Here is a 23,531-nt window from a genome sequence, read left to right on the forward strand (position 1 = left end):
AACACACACACCCGTGATTTTTGCGACGGTGGATGGTGGATTTTTGCTTCGAAATAAAACACGGACAACGATCTCGACATGAAATTGCTCAACAATGTTACACACGACGCGGATATCAAAATCAAAATCGTTTTTCGCTCGTTTTTGTGCTATCAAATTTTTATTTGTGTTTTTGTATGTGTGTTTTCTTCCCTTTACCGGCTCTGTGTTACATCGAATACGTACGATTGATGTTCATCTTTCTTGTTCAACCGCTGTTCTTCGCCTCGTCTCACTGTACCCTCACTGTATTCCTGTCGTTTGTAAAATTATTTAACTCAATTCACGCAATTGATGTGTACATGATTTTGCATTTTGACAATTGTTTTCTCTTTTTTTTCTTTTTGCATCCCATTGAAACCACGTACACGCGTTGCACTAATGGCGCTCTTTTCTCGTCCATTTGTATTGTTTTGTTTCATTGTCTTTTTTGTACCGTCTGTACATTTTCAATAATGGTATTTTGTTGTTGTTCATATACATGAACTTAACTTTATAAACACATTGTGATCGGATCAAATGTTGCGTAAAATATCATTTTTGTTCGATAACGTTTTTGTTTCTCATTTTTGCCATTTGCCATTGAATTTTGCGGTTACGTTTTTTGCATTTTGGCACTATATTTTCCCCCCACCATTCCGTGTTGTATTGCTGTACTTTTTGTGCGTTGATATTTTTGTTTTTGTTTCAACTTTGCACTTCGCTGCATACTATTTTTGTACCACGCAATTACCGTTTGGATAAATCTATTACGGTATTTCCACCCGCTTTACATACTCAACCCCTTCCTTCACGCAAACACGAACCAATGTTGTTTTTTGTCTAATGATGTCCGATCTGTTTCGAACTTAAAAAAAAAACTTTTTACAATATCTTGCACAAACAAACAAACAAACAAACTGCCATTACTCGTTCGCGTTCATAGCGCGAAACGTACAAACTCGAAGCGATGGCACAAGACAAAGGATATCCCCCACTGTCGCGTACGGTCGAGGTGCAGATCGATGTCGTCGATCGGGCCAATAATCCGCCGGTGTGGGACAATACGGTTTACGGGCCGATTTACGTCAAAGAAAATATGCCTGTCGGTGGAAAGGTTGTCTCGATAAAAGCCAGGTCTGTGTTTCGATGCGCCAGGATGCGCGGTTTTCTTTTCGTTTCGTTTTTTTTTTTTCAAGGAAATTTGCTCCAAGGAGTGCTTTTGATTTGTGTAAATTTACCAAACCTCATTTATCATTTAATTGCCGCATTTTGCCGTAGTTAAACACAAAACGCCTTGTAGTGGATGAATGTTGCTTAAACGTGATTTTGTACATGCAAAGGATGTTATGAAGATGGGAATTTTAATTTAATTATGTGAATGTATAGAACAAGAAAATAGGAAACATTTCTTTCCTTTCAAACAGCTCGATATTGCAAATGATGAATGACGATGATGGTGAGATGATGATGATGATAAGCTTTGCATACTGCTAGTTGAATGGGATATGTGAAGCTCTTTATAAGCAACCTACTATTTGCCGTGTCATATTCGTTATGTTATTCTTTATTGTAGGAAATGTAGGACATGGCCAACGGTCAAATGATGTAATATTTATGTTTTCTGCAGTTGCTCCATGGGTGCGTCGCTCAATTATGCATTAGGCAATATGCTAGGTATTACTTTACTGCGATAAAGCTATGCGAGTATGCTCTTTTTTAGACGAAAATTTCATATTATGCGTTGTAATGAATTCTTCAACTGAACCCGATTCGCCGGAGAAGATTCTAATGCAAATGCCAATCTTCGCTACTGTGAAGGATTGTGCACGTACGATTTGAGAGAGAGAGAGAGCGAGAGAGGGAGTTACGGTGGAATTTCATCAATATGAAATAGGACATATCTATCGTGACCCATGTATTGCAAATAGCGACGAGGCCACGGTACGGAGAAAATGTAGTTGACGTTTCGCATTACGATTCGTCCACGAGAATAGAAAAGAAGCACACTCGATCAGTATGCACATGCTTTCATGTTGGGCGAATGGCACCCCACTTCCGGTTTGCCAATTGTTTGGACGAAAATCATGCCTAATTATGCTATGGGGACAATTTCGAATTTCCTCCATCCTTGTCCCATTCCAGTCGCTGGAGTGGAATGTTTGCCTCATTCCTTTCCTAGGAAGACGAAATAGCTAAATGAAGCCGCTCGGTATCGAACGAGGTGTACCAGATTCCAGGATTGTGTGTTTGATTAGTTTCCTTCCAGCTACTGTGCTATTGCTTTTGCATTCCACAATAGCTCGGAATGTAAGATGAGTATTTAATGGGTGTATCGGCTTCACTGCAATCGAGGGCCGATTATTGTGCTTGATAAAAACGGTACGGCCTCGTTTGCGAATTGCTGGAAAACATTGTTTTCACCACCCTGCACAGTGTAGTAATCGATCGGATGTATGTTAAATCGTGCTTGAGCATTCGACTGAATGAAGCCTCCCGGCATAGAATCGGGATAGCTCAGATAGAAAGTTAATTAACTTTCCATTAGCATCATTACCGTTCTCCATACACTCGTCCTTTTTTTGCATAATTCACTGCCGTTCTCGTGTTACACGTGTGGTCGAACACAAGTTGCCTCCGCTGTTTGTGCATCGTGCAAGGCGGCGCAACGATGGCATATTTAGCTAATTGATATCCGTTTTAAAATCAAGCCACGAGGGAGCAGGGTTTGTTTGTCTTGTTTCAGCGTGTCGGTATAACGTTGGCATAACGTTAAACGCAAAATGCGCCGCACTGCTGACCAGATACTAACACAGCACACTCGTGTTGTGCCCCGTCTTGATCGTTGCTGTTGCTGGCCATCCCCTTTTGGCCGGTAGTACATTATGAATTATTTAGTGCCATAAATTACTGCTCGTTTATCGCGCAGGGAAGTCCGGTGAAGGAGTTTACTCAGCCTCATGGGTTTCGCGCCTTTCTGCACACATTAAAAAAAAGGTTGATATGTGTGAGATGGTTTGATCATACAAATGAGAACGAAATTCGGGACGGAAGAAGCATGTGTCTGAAAAAAAAGGCATCCGTGGAGGTTGAAAGCGTTCATTGTTTGTTCGTGCTTTGGAGGATGAGTTAGTTACGGGGTGGTTAACTAGTCCAGTACACTTCTAAGTGTGTAGATTTTTTTGCTTAAAGACTTCAAATGGTATTTCTGTTGCGAGAGCACACTACACAACGTTTGTGTTGTATGGTGTGTGGCGAAACATGTAGGAAGTGTTTTGCTGACCACGTTTGAGATTCTTTTTATTTTATCTTCTCTTTTACTTTTTCTACATACACACACTCACACACAACCTCACAAACGCGGGAAGCGCAGCTGGTAATAAGGAAATTAATTATTTTTCTGTCCCAACGCTTTCCGGGTCCCCCACCGGGTGGGTGTGTGTTGTTTCGCCGGGTGGAGAAACCATGATCAAACCTCATGCTAAGGTTAACAACACAGGAATAACCACAGCGGAAATATTGTCCCAAGGATTGACCCACCGTGTGCTGCGCAACATTTAGTGGTTGGTAGGGATGGGGCTGAATGCTGGTTTTCTTTCTTTCTTTTTTTATTTTTAGGGGATTTCATTCCGTGCGTTGCATACACAATGTGCTGCCGGCCAAATAATATACCGGCACTGCTTTGGTTTGTGTCTCATTTTCGCTCCCCGTCTTCTGGCTAGATGAAAATTTAAGGCGGACCAAAAAACGACCTTCTCCCACCATTTCCTGCACTTGCGCGTGTGTGTTTTTGTGTCTGTTTTACACAGCCCACTAACTACAAAAAAATGATAAAAAACACGCTTACATGTGTCCAAAAGTTTAGGGCTCTCTGGCAGGGGTTAACACTTGGTGCTTGGTCAGCTTTTGGGGATACAGAGCAGGGAATGTCGGTCAAAAAAGAACACACCCATACATTTCTCATGCGAATGCTTTTTTACTCTCCCTTTTCCTGCTTTCCTTGGGGTTAGCAGAACAGAACCAAAATCTCGAAGCAAAACAAAACACCACAGCGTCATACACACAGAAAAACGCACACGTAGCGGCCACTTGAAGTGAACGGACATAAAAAAGGGACGTCATTTTGTTTGATAAAAAATACACACCCTCCGGGCATGCTCCTCCGAAGAAGCTTGCTACCATGCCCACTTTCTCCCGCTTTCCCCTCCTTTTTCTCTCTCACACACAGCCATTTAGCCGTTGGGGCTTTCCGGAAAAAGCTTTTGAATATTTCAAGCTAGAAATAACATTCTCACGCTACTCCACCTACGTCCACACGGCGTAGTACGGCGCGGGCCTCGTTTCGCCGTTCTAAATGTCACGCGTGGCTGCGGCCATTTCTGGTCGCTCTTTAGCTTCGGGGATGTGCTGACCCAACTAGCGGCGAGCGCGTGTTGTGTTTGTGTCTCATTTGATGATCCTTAGGGATCAGGGCGCGTCCTCATCAACACGCGTACACACACACACACACATACAGCTCCGTACTTAGCGGTAGTGGGAAAATCATGTCCAACAGTGATGATCCTCTGTCTGGCATTATCAGCTAAAATATTTAAAAAAAACACACACACATACACACCCGGCTAAACCCAACGATCCGGTTGGTTGGCATATTCTCCTTTTTTTGTTCGGCTCGGTTTTGTTTGCATCAGTTTTTCGCTTGCTATCGCAAGTAATTCTTGCACAAAACCGTTTCCTACGTGGGGTACGCGGGATTTTCATTTAGGGAATGGGAAGCATATTTCGTGTTTCGGTCCCGGGCAACCGATTATGGTGATTGTGATCCTCCTCACGCCTTCGAGGGTAGTAGATTGTTTGAAATATGTATGTTTTATGAACAGTTATTTGTTGGTACTACACTCCATCGTGAGGGTTTGAACACTGAATGAGAATTAAATAAAATATGTGCCCCCTTAGAACGAGGTACATTACGTTGGGTTCTGGATTTTGAAAACAAATACTTTTGGGCTAGATATAGGATGCAGTAACATAATTCCATAATTAGAAATGTATTATTGTCCAGATCGTGGCATACACACGATTGGTAAAAGTGGAAAAGCGACCAACATTACTCTTACGATGATAGTTCCTACTTTTCCAATCCAAGGGCTTATATCCCCTTTACTACAAAGGCACGATGTAATTCTAGCACAAAGTTTAAAATATACAGCTTTAGTGTGTGATTTCGATCAGGCAGCAGCAAGCTTAAATAATAGCGTTAAAGCCCTACGCACTCTGGCGCATACCGGGAATCGGGTTGTTTTTCCCTGTGCCCTGAAATGAGCTTCATCCCTATTTTACACACCCGCACGCACGCACGCGAGCATGTTTTACCGTGCCATCGTGCTTAAATTGAAATGGATTTTATACCAGCACCACCCCATCCCGCTCCCAGTACGCCGGATTAGTGAGCGATTAGGTGAAACTGTAATTACGTTGTTTAAGATGGAACGCGCATTACCGGTCGCGTGTAGCTCGTGTGTATGAATGTTAACTCTTCCCAGCTCCCGCACCGCCTCCCAGTTGTGTCTTTCTCCCGTAACACGCCTGTTCCGGTATTGGTTGTTTGTTAGTCGCAAGCACAGCAGCACGATGCACGGTGGGACGACAGAGAACTCCGAACTCCTCTTCAGATAGGAAGCGGAAGCGAGCCAAAGAGTGTTGCTAAAGGGCTCCAAAGCTCTTGTTTCTATGGCAAAAGGGTTTTTTTCGCGTTCCGCTTCTTTTTGATGATGGTTATTTTTCTCGGCCTGCAGTAAGTCATCCGTAAACCTCATCCGCAGCTGGTTTGCTAGAAGCTTACCCGTGTCCTTCCCATATCGTTGCAAACCATCTGTGTCTCTGGAGAGAGAGAAGCGAACGATAGGGGACGCGGCTGGCGCGCTGCTATTTACACCTCCTTTACCAATGTAACAAGCATTGTGTAACCGCAGTAACGGGAGTAAGCGACGGAGCGTGCAAAGTCCCGTGCGAGATATGCGCCAGCCTATAGTGAAGAATGCGAGCGAATGTTGAAGGATTTCCTGTACGATCGCAAATGGTTCGGCGTGCGGTATTTGCTTCCTGTTTCCGTCGCGATGTGTTGTCTTTGCCAGACGACGGCTGTATCTGCTGTCCTGTTTGAAGGGGTTCGGGATGGGTAGTGGCAGCCAGTTCCTGCACTCCGCTGCATTTTGTATTTGTTCCGGTTTGTTCTGTTCCATTCAACTTCAGCATGGGTAAAACAAAACAAAAAAAATTGAGAGAGTACGGACAGTGGTGTGCACTGTTTATCCGGGACGAGTGCGCGTGGTTATCATCGTACCGGAAAGCCCACATCGATAAGGGCGTGTGTGTGTCTGTGTGTGTTTGCGGGCACTGCTGCCAGGTTTACGTCAGTGCACACATTGCCGGACACATTGCTGTACGATATCCTTGAGTGCGATGAACGTAAAAGCTCGGAAGGCTAGTACTTGTACACGGTACTTCGAAGTTGGTTGCCACTCCGATGCCACCAACTAGTTTGTCTGTGTGAGTGTGTGATGTAGGTAACAGAGGCACGAAACGTGGATTCGGAATGGGCGATAATATTTTAAATGCTCACCACAGTGCTTACGACAGCATTTCCATTCCATCACACCAACGCTAACCAACTTCAGGCAAACGGTGCACGGTACCTCATTCTACCGAATGTTTTCCTCCCTGGTGAGGAGGAAGGGGGTGGGGAGAGGGAGTCATGCGGTGTTGTGGTGATGAAAAATGAAAATTCATTATCAGCAAACGGGAAGCGTGTATCGAGTATACGTCTCCGGTCTTTTACACATCGTCATGCTCATCCGTTACGATTGGTACCGACGAGCACGGGAGGCTAGAAGGGGTTGATCCATGCATTGCAATGTGTACCGCGTCAACCTGCTCGACAGATGTACTCCACACAACAACAACAACAAAATGAAGCAAACGGGTTTAAAAAGCGGTTATCGATGAATCTGACGTCATTCAATTATCGCTTGCGAGTTTTCCCGTTATCCTCTCTTTTTGCACTGTATTTTCGCACCTGTGCTTTGTTGGTAGCGGAAGCCGAAATTGAATTCGGTGTTGATAGATGAGGAGGGGCTGTGTATTTGCATTTGGAGCGCATAAAACATAATTTCTCCCCGGTCTCATCTGTGACCTTTTTTTCTCTGGGAATAGCAGATTGAGGCGAGTGGTGAGTAGTAAATGATGTTAATTGTTGTCTTCTACCTAGAACCGTTACCTGTACTTCAATTCATATCAGGAGTCTTGTTGGTTCTGTAAAAATGCACAATTTTTGTTTGATGTTTCATGAGAAATTCTTACTTACCACGTTTTTTAGTAAATTTCGTAATGAAAGCAAAAGGCCTTTGCCGAGCACTTGACACAATAAGAGGTGGTTGGATTTTGAAGAATTCAATTAAATAATAATAAGAATTAGTTATAAAAATCACACCGCGGTTTCTATCATAACGGATGAGGTCGCCTCCCTTTGGTACAATCAATACATTAAGCTGTAACGAGAACATCCTCTCGTTTATGTTAAACTGATTATGTTTTCCCCAACGGCACCTCACAGTTGCAAACAATCATAATCAGCTCCACATAGATACACACAGATACCGACACACGCATAATGATGGTGTATTCATCCCTGAGGGATGTCTGTTTGTTGCCTCGGGGAAAACACGACAATTCAAACACTCCAAAAAGAGACAAACGAGTAAACCTCGTATCCTGATTAAGATGAGAATAAAAAAAAAACACACACACACATTCGAAAGACAAATATGGGGAATTATGCACGTTTGGTTGAATATGATTTGATCATCCTCTCTCTCGCTCTTCAGCATGAGGGTTTATTAAGGAAAGACACAACGACCCGCAGCTTTTTTTCGCTCTTTCAGCACACACACACACACACACACACACACACACACACACACATTCCCCGACGGAGCGATTCACTTTATGCTGTCATAAACATACCGATAAAATTCCTGCTTCCCACGGGGTATATTTTTTGTTGTTGTTGTTGTTGTTGTTGCACCCAGCGCAGGTCCAGTGCCCGTTTTTAATATTGCTCGTTCGAAATAGCCCAATCGAAAGCAAACGACCGGAAGCAAATGCTGGAAGTGATGTTCCGAGATTGTCCTGCCAGTGAATGAAAGTGCGAGAAAGAAAGAGATGGAACGAGGTACAGGGCAAAGGACAAAGTAATTGGGAAGTTACGAGAGATGTAAACGATAATTCATGAAGTGTGTGTGTGTGTGTTGTCCTTGATAAGCCTCGCAGAAGATGGTACGGCAAGATGCATTGCACGTAATGTTGGATGTTTTTCGTACAAGGTTTTCGCTACAATCACAACGCCCAACGGTTGCGTGAGTAATGGGAAGTTATGTTGCTTCCCGTTTTCGACAGCCCTCCGACAATCTCGGGGAGAGTACGAGCCCATACCTGGAAGCGCCAGTAGGACGCTGCCGGAACTGATTTCATTTCAGTGTTGGTGAAGATGGTGGTGGTGTGGTGCTGGTTCTTTTTCACCTTGAAATTTACTGCGCCTGCGATGGGCGGGATGGGACGGGGAGAAATCATGTTCTTCTTTCCCTCGTAAAAGATGAACCCAAGACACGAGGTGCGTCTTCCAAAAAAAAATCTTCTAAAAGATTCACTGAAATAAGTGTTGCTGGGCCGAGAGGAAAGGCTATTTTTGTGTATCAACAAGTGTACGAGTGTATCGTTTGCGATTTTTACTCCGTATCTCTGCACTTTCTTTATCCTTGCTGCGGGAAGAAGGGGATCGTTAATGCGAACTGACCGGAAAATCCATAACTCCAGGTAAAGGTGAACCTTCTCCATTGTGGGCATCTTTTCCCGTGCATCCACAGCAAGGGTTGAAAGAGAATGATAAAGAAATAATCCCAGTATAAAAAAAGGTTCTATTTGGTATATTCGCCCCTTCCGTTCTTCTGCACCCCAAACAAAATGGAAAGCGAAAGGGCGCGAAAGCTTTCTCTATGATGAAACGCCCACGTTGGAGTATTGTTTCGGATTTTGTTTTATTGCTAGTAGTAAAATATTTACCGAACTCGGGTCCTCTCCGCCCACCCCGTCCCCGTTCCAAGCTACGACCAAATGATGGAAGGTCCTCGATTTTCACCCCATCCCAAGTGAAAGACATAAAAAATCGTTCGGCAAACGGTGGGTAAGGTTCAAGATCGATCCCTTCCCAATTGGATCCGAGTATCGTGTATCCCATTAAACATCAAACATCGAGTGCTGTGTTGTGTTCGATGACCGCATGAAGCCTAAGGTATCATTTCTCTTCGTCCCAATTTTGCCGAGGTTTTGGATACAAACGGCTAAAGCTAAATATATTACAAATTAGGTGTATGTGTGTGTGTGTGTGTCTCAGAAAACCAAGGAAATGCGCGCGTACATGCCAGCCAGTCGCAGCATTGCAAGTTTGTCGTGGCTTCTTTTTCCCAAACCCCCCTCCACCAGCACAGTAGGAAGCATTTCTCCGCCGACCAGAAGGAGATAAATATAAATCGGATATTTATTGCAAAAGTTTCTGACCTTTTGTTGCTCCCGCGCGCTTGTGTATGAACGGTGGGTCCGGAGAACGGAAGGTATAGGGGGGATATACATTTTATGATTCGCGTTCGGTTCAGACTGCTGCCGGTCTGTGCCACTTTCAGTCTTATTTTATGCCCGTCCAATGCGCTCATTTCAGGACACGGTTAATATTTCGCTCACTTTCAGTGAGGGGTACATTGTGTAATTCTTGTTATTTTTTGTTATGGTTGTCATCATAAAGGAGTTTTTTTTTTGTGACCGCGAGCCTGAACTTTCGATTGGAAAAGGCGAATTTCGCGAACATTGTGCAACAATTACACAAAACATGATCTAAAACTGTCACCGGCCATGGTACGACGTGGAGTAAAATAACAATTAATAAACATTCGGTCCTATCCGACACGGTCGCCCTACTGACCCATGTCAGTTGCGCCTTTTATGAATTGCTGAGCCTTTTTTTTTTTTTTTTGGAAGCATCTGGCTTTGTGTTAGTGGTTCTAGTTTAACAAAGTTAAAATCAGAGCAAATCAAAGATGGGAGAGAAAATGTGCTGAAGTTTTCCTCCCGGATGTTCGCTTATCCCTTCTGACTGACCGCGCATCAGGTCCATGGCTAACCGAACAAGTGAAGAGGATTGGTTGCTGGTGGCTATCGCAAGGGTCAGTGTGTTTTGCTAGAACAACTTTTGATTAATGTATATTTTTTCCGGTACCAACAACCGCTGACGGAGAGTTTTGCTGTATGTGTGTGTGTGGGTTGTGGTTGGCAAAAGTTTAAAAATTCAATTATCCCCGCAAATGCTTGTGCATGACAACGACACACACACACACACGAACGCAGACACAGTCCCCTAGATTATCTTACACAACCGTACGAATAGTCTGCGAGTTGGATAGAAGTTGCCAACCAGAATGGGCGAGAGAAAAAAAAGTCACCCAACATAACAGCCAAGTGGTTCATGATTTTCGCATCATTGCGATACAAGAACCCATCTGTCCATTCGGTAAACTGTACTTTTGCTGCTGCAGCAGGAGCAGCAGCAGCAGTTTGCAACTACTTGTCTTGTGATCGTAAAATGATGGCGACTGTAGGTGTCTGGTGCGAAGTAGAAAAAGTGTCTCGAACGTTTGGAGCGAACTCTAATGTAACGGGGCAACTTTCAAGGACAAATCCTTGACACAAACACACACACTCCACACAACGCAACAGTGCAAAAGAAGGGATTTCGGAATCAACATGTTGTTGTAAAGGTTGTCGCGCATCGCAACTTTCGCTGTGCGGCAGTGCCTGTTGTACGGTTGAATAATTCATAAGAAGGAAGAAAGGGTTGCATGGATTCCATTTTTACTCATTTTAGAGAAAGGGAGAGAAGGGCGAGTTGGATAAACCCCATGCTAGGAAGTTTTCTATACACTTTCACCAAAATCCGCCACCCTCGTGTATCCGTTGAATGTGGCCGGATTTGTTTCTTGGAAAATACTGTTCCAAAATGCTCAGCCCTAGGTTTGGCTATTAAGTTGTAGAAAATAAGCAAGGGGTTTCTTTCACTGCTCTGTCTAGCCAACCTGGCCTGGGTAGCGAAAGGGAAGCTTCCTAGAAGTGTAGAGAATCTTTCCCGGAGCAAAACTTTTGTTGACCAAACTTTTTGGTCGCGTGCTGGGCGCATACAAACACTGGAACTTTATTTCGCTGCTTAAAATTTTCTTGTAAAATTTTGTATTTATGTATTTGGATGTGTGTGTGTGTGTGTTGTATTAAATTGAAAGAATCACCTCGGCTATAAAATATACGTTTGTGTGAGTGTGTGCATTTTTTTCCCTCACGAAGGGTGTCGGCTCTGTGAATTTGCTTCACTCTAGTTCTCCTGTTTCAAAATGCGCGCGGTCCTTTTTTGTGCGGCAACAAACTCCTTTAGCAGAAATAAAAAGCCCCCATTCACCCTTTCTGGCGGAATATGCAGAGCTACGGAATGAACATAATGGAAAGTTTGTAAGTAAATCTCATCCGGGGGAATGTGGGGACGATTGGCTTTATCTCCGCAGCGGCAGCATATGTAGGCTGTACGACGGTAAAGTAAACGGCAAGAGTGTCTTTCGTGCAAGCCATTTTTTTACACGTTTGTTCACCGTGTGTTTCATCCCGTGTGTTTGCTGGTTCCTTCTTTTTCATCCTTCACTGATCGTTATTATTTATACAGGAAAAGGAGGAATCGTTTCGTATGGTTTTGTGTTGCTGCTCTGGCTTTTCTTGTCGCCCACATTTGGCCATTCTTTCTCATCACCACTCGTCTCGTTTGCATTTTACACGTCACATGATGGGTGGCGACGACATGGTTGTCCTGAGACAGATGCAGCGTCTGGGTTTCCGATGTTTTGCCTCCCGCTTCCTTTGTCACGAAAGGCGAGAAAAACTTACTTGTACACAAACGGGCGGTGTGAGGAAAATTGGAAGGTTTTTTTTTTATTTTTTAAATTGTGTATATTTTTGTGAAAATGCTGGCGGATACATTCCCTGTTTTGTCCCTGTTCTTCCCGCACTAGAGTTGCTGCTTATTGTGTGAGCGTCGAACGGTCGTATATAAACCCCTATCTTAAAGGGTCCAGCTTAGTGTTGGCTTTGTCACCGAGGTTAGCTTTCAGTGGGTTGTATTAACACGGCGGTGCGATGCACAGATTGTGCAAAGGATTTTTTTTTACTTAACCTAAGCGATGGTTAGCACTCAAGTGTAAGCATTTTTCCATCAACAGCAAAGCTTATCATCGTTTGGTTTAATCTGTTTTGTAAAAAAAACAACATCATCGCCGACTGCATTCAAGAGCTGATTTCAGGAGGAAATTGAATAGTTTTGTAAAGATAACGATCAACGGTAGTTACATTAATGCTTTTATATCTATATTATTTATATTATATTATATTATTTATAAAATATACATATAAAACATTTAGTTTAATTCTGCAACGAAAAAAGGGCGTCTTCATCTGGGAATTTGAATTTTGTCCAGAATTTTATATAAATAGACAAATGCGTTCATTTCCATAATTTATATAATTGTTGATTTATGTTTGCATAGATTTAAAATAACCAACAGAAAATGATGGTGTTTAAAATAGTTACGCTTCAAAGTTGAAATGAAATTCTAACCGTCAAAGGCGTGACTGAGTTAAGAAGGAGATATGCCTTATAGGTTATTTTTTCTCTTAATTGTACCTTTGCATAGAAAGCAGTAGTTATCATTTCATTCTTCAAATTCATCCCTTTCTTCACGGGTTTCCGTTGCCCACGTTTGCCGGGACTTGTTTTGAGGCGTGGGCAAGGAATACTTTATCCATCGTGCTGCAAGATACATTCATCAACCAAGCCCTGTCGATGCGCTCTCGATCCTTTATGCTTTTTCAGAGCGACATAAACTGTACACAAAAAAAAATGTTTCCTTGTTTTTGCAACGAATTGTAGAAATTCAACACCCTCGTGCGTTCCGAAATAGAAACAAACAAAAAATCTCATTTTTCCATCCCCGGCGTACAAGTTTGACGAAAAGGGAGAAAGTCTGGTGCTTGTTTAAATGGTACCTTTCGCTAATTGGAACCGATAGCTCAAAAAATCGGAAAAAGATGTTCCCTTTCGCAGAAGGACAAACGCGCGCGCGCTCGGGCACATCCACATGGGCTGGTTTGAAGAATGTTCCTAATTTCGGAGAAAAATGAAGCTCTAGAGCACAACAAAAAAACAGCTCTAGCTTCTCTATCTCACTTTGCGTGTTTGGTGTGTGTACGAATTTTTATTTACAGCAAGTTTTTCTTTATGTGTTTGCATTTTTTATGTTGTTGTATCTTTAACAAATACTAACTAGTAATGGTAGAACCTATCTTTAAGTAGTGTCTGCAGGCAACGGGTTTCCGAGGAACGATGTTCTGATATATTTTTTGTTCACATTTTCATTGCCACAAACGCGGTCGTCGTGTTCGTAACTATTCGGTGAAAATGCTCTGTGCACGTACGGGCAGCTCGGGCATTGAGGGTAATCCGACGGTATTCTATCGGCTTATGCCCGGCTCGACCGCACAGACGAACAAGTTGCACACGTTCTATCTGCAGCAAAGACCGGACAACGGCGATACGTGGGCCGACATCAAGGTGAACCATCCGCTGGACTTTGAAACGATCAAGGAGTACAATTTGACCGTCCGTGTTGAGGTAAGTGAAATGTACTAGTCTTATACAGTATAAGTTTGCAGTTTTTTGTTTTGTTTTGTTTTTCACATGCGATGATGTTCGACATAAACGTGTATTTACTGTTTTTCAATGAATGTTTTAATTATACAATTACGAAAATTCCAGCATATGTACTAAACCGCTGTTACATTGTCTATATGATCAATGACACCTCTGTTTTTAAGTTTAGATAACACACTGTAGAGAGTGTACACTTGAGAGAACTGTGATAGAACTTTAAATAAATCAAATTTTTGTAAGCCAAAGCATATTGAAAGACGCTTATGATGAAGAAGATGAATAAAAATGTACTTTTCCCTTTTTAAATTATATAATTCTAATGCAACAACTGCCATAAATCATCCGCACGAGCCATCCAACGGCGATGTTTTAGAATTGGAAATATTTGTCACATACCATGGGGTCATGAAATTGATGATACAGCTGGATCTGGTAGGTTTGCCTTCGTTTTGCTTGGCCAATTTTGTGCCATGTGTATTGAGGTCGTTTGACAAGCAATCTTCTTGAAGAATCGATTCTGTATTAATTGTACAAGTTTTTGGTTTTGCATTTAGTATGTAACATATGAATGTTTACAAAACGTATAGCAATAGAGAGTAAAAAGGTATGAAGGTAAACTGATCAAATGGGGCCACATTTGTTACATTATATTCCGAGGATTAAATTTTCCAGTATCTTGAAATGTCTTAAATTTTTTGAGAAAATGAATCATCTGTTTTAAATTTCATAGTCCATCACGTAATAAAAACAAACACGGAACATAATATATTTAAAAAAAACAAATACACAAAAAGCTGTACTATTAGCTCCAATCCAACTTTATCATCCATTAAGTGAGCTGAAAAACGATAGCATGAGCAAATTATTTGCTTGCGATTTTTATCGACAATTCGATCATTTTCGTTTCAACATCTACGTCTACTGGGTATCAGCTGGTTTGAAGTTATTGCAGCCCCCAACAACTTCCTATCTTAATCGCACAACTTACCCCCATACTTTTTTTCTATAACACACACACAAACACAGAAAAAAAATCAAACAGCAGAAAGCTATGGCGCGCAAAACACCCATAGCAAAAGTTTCCGCACGCAAACTGTGCGTTATGAATGAAAATGGCAACTAACTTTGTTCGCGAAAGTGTGCGCGAGTGCGTTCCGGCGGATGATCCTCGTTATCAAGTTTTTTTTGCACCTCTTCCCAGTATTGGTACGCACAGGCGAATAGCATGTGCAAGGAAGCAGGGCCTTCTCTGAAGGTTAAGGAATGTTGAAATCGAGGTAAAGTTTAGCGTCACGGACGGCACGCCATTCGAGCGGCAAGATGAAAAACGGCGAGTCAAAACTTTGAATTTGAATAAATTAACTTTTTGGCCGCTTTTCCACTTTCGGTGCTTGCTGTGAGATAAAGGTGTGACTTAGTGTGTGTGTGTGTTTTTTTGTTTACGCGTGTTGCCTCGCCAGAGTCTCCGACAGGGTGCATTGAGCAGAAAAGTAAGTTAAGCATTGCGAGCGAAGTACGGTGGTGGCAGGCTTTATGTTACAGATTTTTCATTTCGTGCCCATTGCTCATAGTTGGGTGAACAGAGCGGAGAAAGGTAGCGGAATGCATTTGGCGTCTCTATTAGCCAGTCGAAAATTGTGCTTAATTTTTGTAACCATTTTTTCACGCAGCTATCCTCACCCAGCCAAAAATCCGTTTCAAGAGCAATGCAAATCTATCCATTCCGGTTCCATTTTTTACATTTGGTGTGAATTTGCAAGATTTTATGGTACGAACTCAATCTCTCTTTCTATTATACCTTTGTGTGAATTGGTGTAAGCACGATCGGGGAACAGAAAAAGCGCGTGAAACGAATTTATTTGCAAATAAGGGAGAAATCTCGATCCTTTCCCTTTGAAAGTAGTATGCGAGGAGAAAAAGAGCGTGGAGAAAAAAAAGTAGAACGCGATTTAAAAAACTAAAACTGGCATCCTGAAACGCAATGGTCGGAACGTGCCTAGTTGCGAATTGGCGACTGGTTTTTATGCCTCCCTCCTTCATGCTCCTCGTAAATGGGATTTTCGTCGTGGGCGATCAGAATGCGGCCGAATGAGTTCCAGCGCCTATTTCCCCTTTTACGATCAACCGACCCGAAAATGTGAAGTTGATAGTGTGTGGGTGGAGGGAGTGAAATAAAAGTGTGAAAGAATATTTGAAGAACCGGATGTGGCAGATTGGACGGAAGTCGCCATTGTGCCCACGCTACAACTCGCGAGCGAAGAACTTACCGCTCGCAACGCACGAGTAGAGTCTCAGGAGTAGGAGGCGACAGAGGAGAAAATGTGGAAATAGTTGGGCCTGCACTTTCGGGGTGCATGTTAGAAACAGTTTTTATTTGGATTGTCCCTCCAGCCGCCCCAAAACACAGCACCGCGTTCGAAAAGCCTTTCAACACAAATAGCCAGTGGATGGTTGGTTGGTTAGGTTGGTAGTGCGCTTCCGAGCATCACTGAGCAAGTTCGTTGCACAAAAGGAGCGTTTCAATTACGAGTAAAAAAAAAAAAACAGACACACACACAATCAATGACTCTTCAGGGCTTTTCCATGGATTTGGGAGCTATCTGGTAGGGTTTTTTTTTTGGTTAGTTTGGAACTAACAGTTGAAAGGGATAGACTCAATTTTAGGTTTCCAGCTACCGGGTCGCTGTCAGTTCCGCGATAGGCTTGAGAGGGATACACTTGCGCCCTCTTTTTTTGTTGCTACATTGGAAAATCGGTCCTATAGTCCTCGTTCGGTGCAGTTTACTCACGCTTGCACCATAAACCAGTGCTGCCACCCTTGTGCCTGGAAGGCAGAATGGTTGCCGTGGGAAGTCGAAGAAGCACCCTTCATATCGCACAAAAATCATTTTTCCCGTTTCGCTGATCTTCTGAAGCGATTGTTAGCACACTTCTCGCATCCCGAATGCCCCTCGCAAGAGGTAGTGCACAAGTGTACACTTAACTCTTCGGAGGAAAATAGTGTCAAGATCATTGGGCTCGTTTTTAGTTCCCGGTTGCCGTCTGGTCTCTTTTGCTCCTCTCTATCGCTAGTTCCAGCCCTTTCTATCATACAGTGGTTGCTCTACTGCCGATAAAGTTGGTGGTTTCATCCTCATAATACCGTGCGCTAGCAAGGGAGAAGGAACAGCCGGTTCTACAGACGCTAGGAAAGTTCGCCGATAAAGACGTGTTTAATTCGTGAGCCACTAGGAACGAGAATTCAAGTTGTTGCCCACTCGATTCCGATTTCTTTCGAAATTGATGTGATCAATGTTGGGGATGAAGAGGTGGTTGGCGCTGGTCCTCGGATGGTGCATGACGCCAGTATAGTACCGCTGACGCAAGGCAAAAGTTCATTCGCTCGTTGATCAGCGATCTTGTTTCTTTTTGCTTCTATCTCGTTTTGCTCCGTGTGCTTTTTTAGAACACCCACAGCACAGTCTTTCTGCTTTCCTGCGGGGAGGAAAAAATCATTCGGGTTCCATCTGTAGCGGGCATGGATTTGGGCAGAAACTTTTAATTAGGGCTGCAGATATGTTGGGCGTGTGCTATAACGGATGTCGTTTGCTTAAATTTTGCTGCAAACAGACGGTCGATTTTTCCTACGCGAACTTTTTGAAACCATTCTCCCTTCTTCTTCTGGTAATACCCGCTGGATTTGGGAGAAAGAAGGAGAAAGTGTGGGTGTGAGTACAGCTGTGGACAGTAGCTAGCAGTTCCTTGGCAGCCTAAATGGAGTGATATTTTCTTTTCGAATTGTTTTATTTTACTTTTGTGTTGATTTCATATTTAATCCTTCTTTTGTTATTGTTCATGTGATTTCAAGCAGATAGGATAATTAGTTTGTTTGAATAATAATTACTCTGCGTGATTTTTTCGTTGATCTTTGCGAAAGCTTTTATACTTTACTACTCGTGTTATCTATTTGCACAAAACAGTTATCAAAAAGGTTCGGAATGTTTAATCCAGTGGTTCCCATTTTTTTTACGCGATAAATGTTGGTGATACAGTCATCAACTCGCACGACCTCAAAGCATATCCGTTATGGGATCAAGCCCCGAATGAACCGTATACGTATGGGTATTCAATAACTCATTGAAAGCAAAGAATGTAGGCCTTGCTAAATTGTCGAGAAGGTAATTGGAGTGGGATTCTTGACCAAAGAAGGATGGAGAAAACAATTTGCTAGTGATCGGAAGGTTGCTTGCCTATCTGGAAGCCGCTCGAGACCTCGGGAGTAAAAGTAAAAGCACCACGAGGCCGCTTCGTTTGTGTAGTGGTTAATCCGCCTTTGCTTAAGGATATATTATCCAGCCTAATGGTTCAATATGTGCTATGTGGCTCTTACCGTCGTAAATAAATATCTCATCTTTATTACTTTGAGATATAGGCCGAATGGACAAAACAAAGTAAGAAAACGTTGTGACACTTGGCTGAATTCGTAAAAATAATATGAAAACATCCATCATCTTCTTGTCATCATCGTTTCAATAAATAAAAATTATTTGGACCGATGTGGATGTAGACATCAGATTTCAATATGTTGACTTCAAATAATGCAATCGAGTAATCAACTCAATACTAATAAAACGTGACAAACCAGCAATACGTTTTGCCAGACACTCTTAGCAATAAGTCGTAAGAAATTTACCAATTTCGATCGCACTCTAGTCACTAACACCAACACCCACTGATAGGCGTTAGGGACCACTTTAGGAATTATTATATAAAAGTGTTTAGAAAGAGAACAAACCTAATTGGGCGTCACCAGCTCGTATTCGTATTGAGTTCTGCAAAAGTTGTAATTTACTCAGATTTTTCTTCCATTGATATATTGTGGAAAAATTTACAATAATCCATTCTATATTGGTCCAATTAAGTAATAATGAATAAATCTTATCTCTTATCTAAATAAAAAAAAAAACACAGTTTCACGCTCCGGTAACTTTTCTCCGAGCAAAAGATGTACGCAAATTTTCGCTTGTTCCACCCGAAAACCTGCCCATAAACTGTTACGCGTGCTACTCTGTGTGTGTGTGTGTTTTTGCGATTTGCGAAATAAATTGATTATTAATTACGAAACTTTGGCGCTATAAATATGCATGTACTATTTGGGCATAATTTATGAAAATGATTTTCACAAGCGTGAAACAGATTTATCGTATCGGGATGTGGATGGTGATATACAAATGCTCAAACGAAAGGAAAAATAGAAAACAACTCGGAAGGGAGCGCGCGAACAAAATAGCGTACAAAAGTAAGCATGATGAAGCGCACATACACACAGCCAGCATAAGCGCAAAATACGCTCAAAATAAAATGATTTTAGGCGGAAAAAGTTGAACTGTAGTCCCTCGCTCCATCTGCGTTATGGAGGCACGATAGGGAGGGCGCCAATGAAGCGGATAGGAAATCATATACAGCCTCTTGTGCAGACGCATCGGTAAGAAACTCATTCAAACATCGCTTGATTTCTGTTTGCTTCGGCGTGGGAAAATAATTTCCTAACAGACAGGGACCAATAAAGTGAAAAGAATGTAAAAGTGCTAGCGAAAGTCGTCCTCTTTGCCTTGCTCCCGGGGCAAAGATTAATGTAGCATCAAATCCGTTTGCGATTCAACAAATCGTCCTTTCGCCTCCGGCACTGGCTTCGTCCGCAATTTCGGCGACGGGTGTTGTGGCTGGAAAAATGGCAACGCAATGGCGTTTGTTATATGCGTGCATTCAGGCAGTTCCCCCGTTTCAAACGCAGGAGAAGTGTTTGAGAGCGACGCACTGAAAACAAATTAACCAAACGCTCCATTAATTTGGCGCCACCGTGGTGTGTCGTGATTAAGTTTTGATTAGCCGCAGAATGCGAAGAGATTCAGCTGTGTGGTGTTTCGGGTTTCTTTGGTATACCATTTTAAAGCAGCGTTTCAAGTTCGTTTCGAAGCGTTGCCAGCACGTTAGGAGTTGTATGTGTGTGCGAGAGGCTGTGTAGAGCCCTGACGCACAACTGTACTTTTTTTTCCCCGGCATAGAGCCAAATATTTGTTTTACGGTGGATGCGACTGTCGCTGGGGAGTAATTTTACGAAATTGATTTGTGGTATTCTATGAAAAGTTACTCCATTAGCAGCGTAAAAGTACTACACGCGAAAGCCAACAAACCTGTTGGGTATTGTAAGCAGGAGGATGGTGAGGGTGTGTCGTTTCGGTATGTTGACTGCTAAAACTTTGCACCCGCGCTTGGTTTCCCTCCATCTGCTTCTTTTGTGTTGAAACTGCTACCAACATGCCAGAAACATTGCTGTTAGGCCAATCAAAGCCAGCAAAAAGAGCCACACATGACCCTGGAATTGAGTTTTAAAGTGCGGAAAAAGTGTAGCATGGAAATGGCGGATGTGTGGCATGTTGTGGTACGGAACATAAAAATCTGTTCACCGCAATCCACACACCCTCTGCGACAGCGCAGTGGGAGCGACATTTGGATCTGGCCGCGTTAGAGCAAATAAAATGATACCTCGGAATAGAAGCGATTTTTCTCGTGCACAACATATGGCAAGGCGAACGCGGCTACCCTCTCGAGGTAGCATATAAAGTGACAAAACAATGGTAAAGGGTGGTTGGTCGTTTTGTTCTGTTCCCTCCACCTAAAACATGCCACATAACAGTTATAAAGGGCACGGAAGCAACTTCAATTCGATGTATTTTTCACCAAAAGATGACACTTTTACGCTGCAAACCGGTCATGGTGAATGAAGGAAGGCAAACCATTCTTCCAGTTGTTTATCGCGCAGTAGCAAACAGCCGTAGACGACAGGCACACCCGAACTGTGCTCGAGTCGTTGCGACTGTTTTGTGGTAAAGTAAAAAAAAAAAACAATATCAATGATGAAGATGAATTTTTGCACTAACGTCTAGGGACAGATACACCGCTACGGGGTTTCGTCAGTTTGTTGATAATGCACTCCACATATCGTAAATAATGTGTTATTGCAACATTCGAGATCACTTTAGTATAATTTAATGTACTCAGTAATGATGTCTGGGGTATAGATGGATAATGGATAGCGGAGAGATGTATTGTCCGTCAAAGCGATCTTTATTATTTTTTCTTCCTTTGAAATGGGGAATAAACAATGCGCATACCCAATTCTATGTTCCATGTTATTGAATTATTAACTTACTTTCGCCAATGTTTAACGTATAAGCATCGATTAGGTAAATATTTATTGTCCTAATTGTCGAAGAATAAATCCATCAATTAAATCATTTAAAAATACAATGATTTGTTTCCATTTCCTAACATGATCTAATCGATTTGGTACGAGTTCAAAGTAAGCCAATATTGTGGAGCATCGACGGAGATGCTGAGCAAATAATTTCAAAAATCCACTTAAAATATGCATAACTTAAACGCACATAGTTACCGACGACAAAGTATCAAAAGAAACATGCGAAATTGTATGTACGAACAAACACGGGTTTTATAACATTTTCATCAGATTGTTTGTCAGCAGCTTCTTGGTCGTCAACATCATGGTTAAGCCAAATTTCATTGAAACAACCGGCAAGTACCACACCAAATGAAATAACCACAACTTTACTATTGTTACTAGCAACATCAAGCTACTAATTGGACTGATGTTGCAGCATACAGTGCAATGGTTTTTCGCATTTGGGCTAGTTTGTAGATATTGCAATATTCACAGCACTACCACCGCCCTAATTTTAATCTCCAACGTACCACAGTGGCTATATTGTAGGTTTTAATATTTCAGACCTTTTTGGCAGTATCGCATACGAATGCGTTGCAGCAATGTACCATTTCTCGTTTCGCTTTGAAAAATGCATCCAACCAGAAATTCATCAAAACCTTGAGGACGGAGCGAAAAATCAAGGCAAACCCCACTCACACTGCTGATATGGCAAATGTCACTGAACTAACCAGCGGTGAAGGTGATCCATTAACCTTCCTTCGCAACACATACCGGTACACGCTTGCCTTGCCCCTTTCCGCAACTTGCATCCCTTGATGAATGCAGCAGCATATTATAAACACCTGTGGTCGGGCGACGTTACACAGCACAGCCAACTCGTCCAGCTCCCGGACGACACACTGGATCACTTGGTGCAGAAAACAAAGATCCATTACCACCTTCCCCATGTGTGGGTGTATGTGTGTGTGTGTGTATGGATCACAACAACGGGGTTACCTTTTAGGTCGAGAAAATATTCCATCCCTTGTCAGGTGGATCCTGCGTACTGTGGCTAACTTCGCTGAAGGGTGTGGTGATTATGGTGATGAGAAGTATTTTATCTTTCCATCACAGCGAAAGTTGCACTGGCGTCAGACTTCTGGTCCGTGCAGGGTACTGCTGAAGAATGTGTCCTGCCATGCAATGTAAAGTATGTGCAACACGACAACCATCACTATTCCTTCCGTCCTTACCTTGGACATGCTTGTACACCATAGACAAGCAGCTACTCAGTGAAACGAGCAAATAAGCAAAACGGCAGTGCAAAAAATATCTAACCTTTCCCTCGTTTCAATCGCAGGCAACTTTCTGAACGTAAAATGCACAACAAAAAAGCTTATTACAAAATTGCAATTTTCCGTACTGTATTTCGAGCAGCGAAACATTATGGGATGGATGCCGGTATAGCATCCTGTTCATTACCAATACGCTCAATCGGAGTATTCTAAGAAGTGCAGCATGGAGATCTGCTTTTTGTATGTTCACTGTTAAACCCATGCCGCTGGGCACGTTGGAAAATTGTATGCCAATCCAGGATTCGCGATTACGGTCTAATGACTCGAAACCTTCTGGGCTGTATCATAAGCACACCCGGACAGTCCCATTGATGGGATGGCAGTGGATAGTCGCCAAGTGGGATTATCTACGCCGCCGTCGAAAATTCTACTTATTACACCCTTCCAATGGTCAAAGGGGATGCATCATGGGGATTGGCAGTGGCGGTACCTCTCCAGACACGCATTCACAGTTGAAGGCGCAGTACAATGCATCGGCACGAGCGATCGCTATCCATGATCCTACCACATCCAGCGTTTCAACCTGCTCCCGCCTAATGCAATCTAATAATAATCCATTCGATGCACTTTTGTCACGACTCCGGTATGTGTATGTGTTTGTGTGTGTGTGGGTTTGTGCTGTGTAGGAAAATTTGCATATAAATTACATTTTCATAAATTAATACGAAATCGGGCGACATAGATATTCCGGAAGCTATAATCTATTTATCTCTTGCAGCTTTGGCCGGAAAATGGAAAACTGCATCTAAAACAAGTGAGAGCAAGAGAGATAGAGAGAAATGGAGAGATATAGAGTGAGAGAAATGGGGCAAAGGGAATGAGCAATAGAAGGTGTTAGCTAGGAAGCGCAAAAGCTAGCAGCCAACTCCGGTGAGAGAGAAGTCGTTGATGAGGACGACTTTGCTGCTGCGATAATGTGGGATTGTTCCTTCCAGCAGTATGGGAAGAGTTCCTCTCTCCACAAGGGATGTGCATGTTTCAGTACACGTGGAGGTAGGGCTCAGTAGGGAACGCAAATTCTTTGAAGTCAAACTCACACGACCCGTACCCGAAAGTGTTAATTTTGTGTGGCACAGAAAAAGCCACCGACCGGTAACGTCGCTATGAA

General features: G+C 42.7%; 1 protein-coding gene across 17 annotated transcripts in view; it reads left to right on the forward strand.

Moving 5' to 3' along the window:
* The window catches only part of LOC120904608 (neural-cadherin), a 251,518-nt gene that overhangs the window by 75,425 nt on the left and 152,562 nt on the right, over positions 1 to 23,531 (forward strand). For 13 of the 17 annotated variants that reach the window (XM_040314722.1, XM_040314721.1, XM_040314718.1 and 10 more), the window contains one exon: positions 13,636 to 13,825. In XM_040314722.1, coding sequence (XP_040170656.1) covers positions 13,636 to 13,825 — 190 coding nt within the window. Of the gene's footprint in view, positions 1 to 964; positions 1,156 to 13,635; positions 13,826 to 23,531 lie in introns of all 17 variants that reach the window. The other 4 variants (XM_040314727.1, XM_040314729.1, XM_040314731.1 and 1 more) reach the window with 1 other exon arrangement.

This window comes from Anopheles arabiensis, chromosome 3 (genome assembly GCF_016920715.1).
Source record: "Anopheles arabiensis isolate DONGOLA chromosome 3, AaraD3, whole genome shotgun sequence".
In the NCBI taxonomy this organism is placed as follows: Eukaryota; Metazoa; Arthropoda; class Insecta; order Diptera; family Culicidae; genus Anopheles; species Anopheles arabiensis.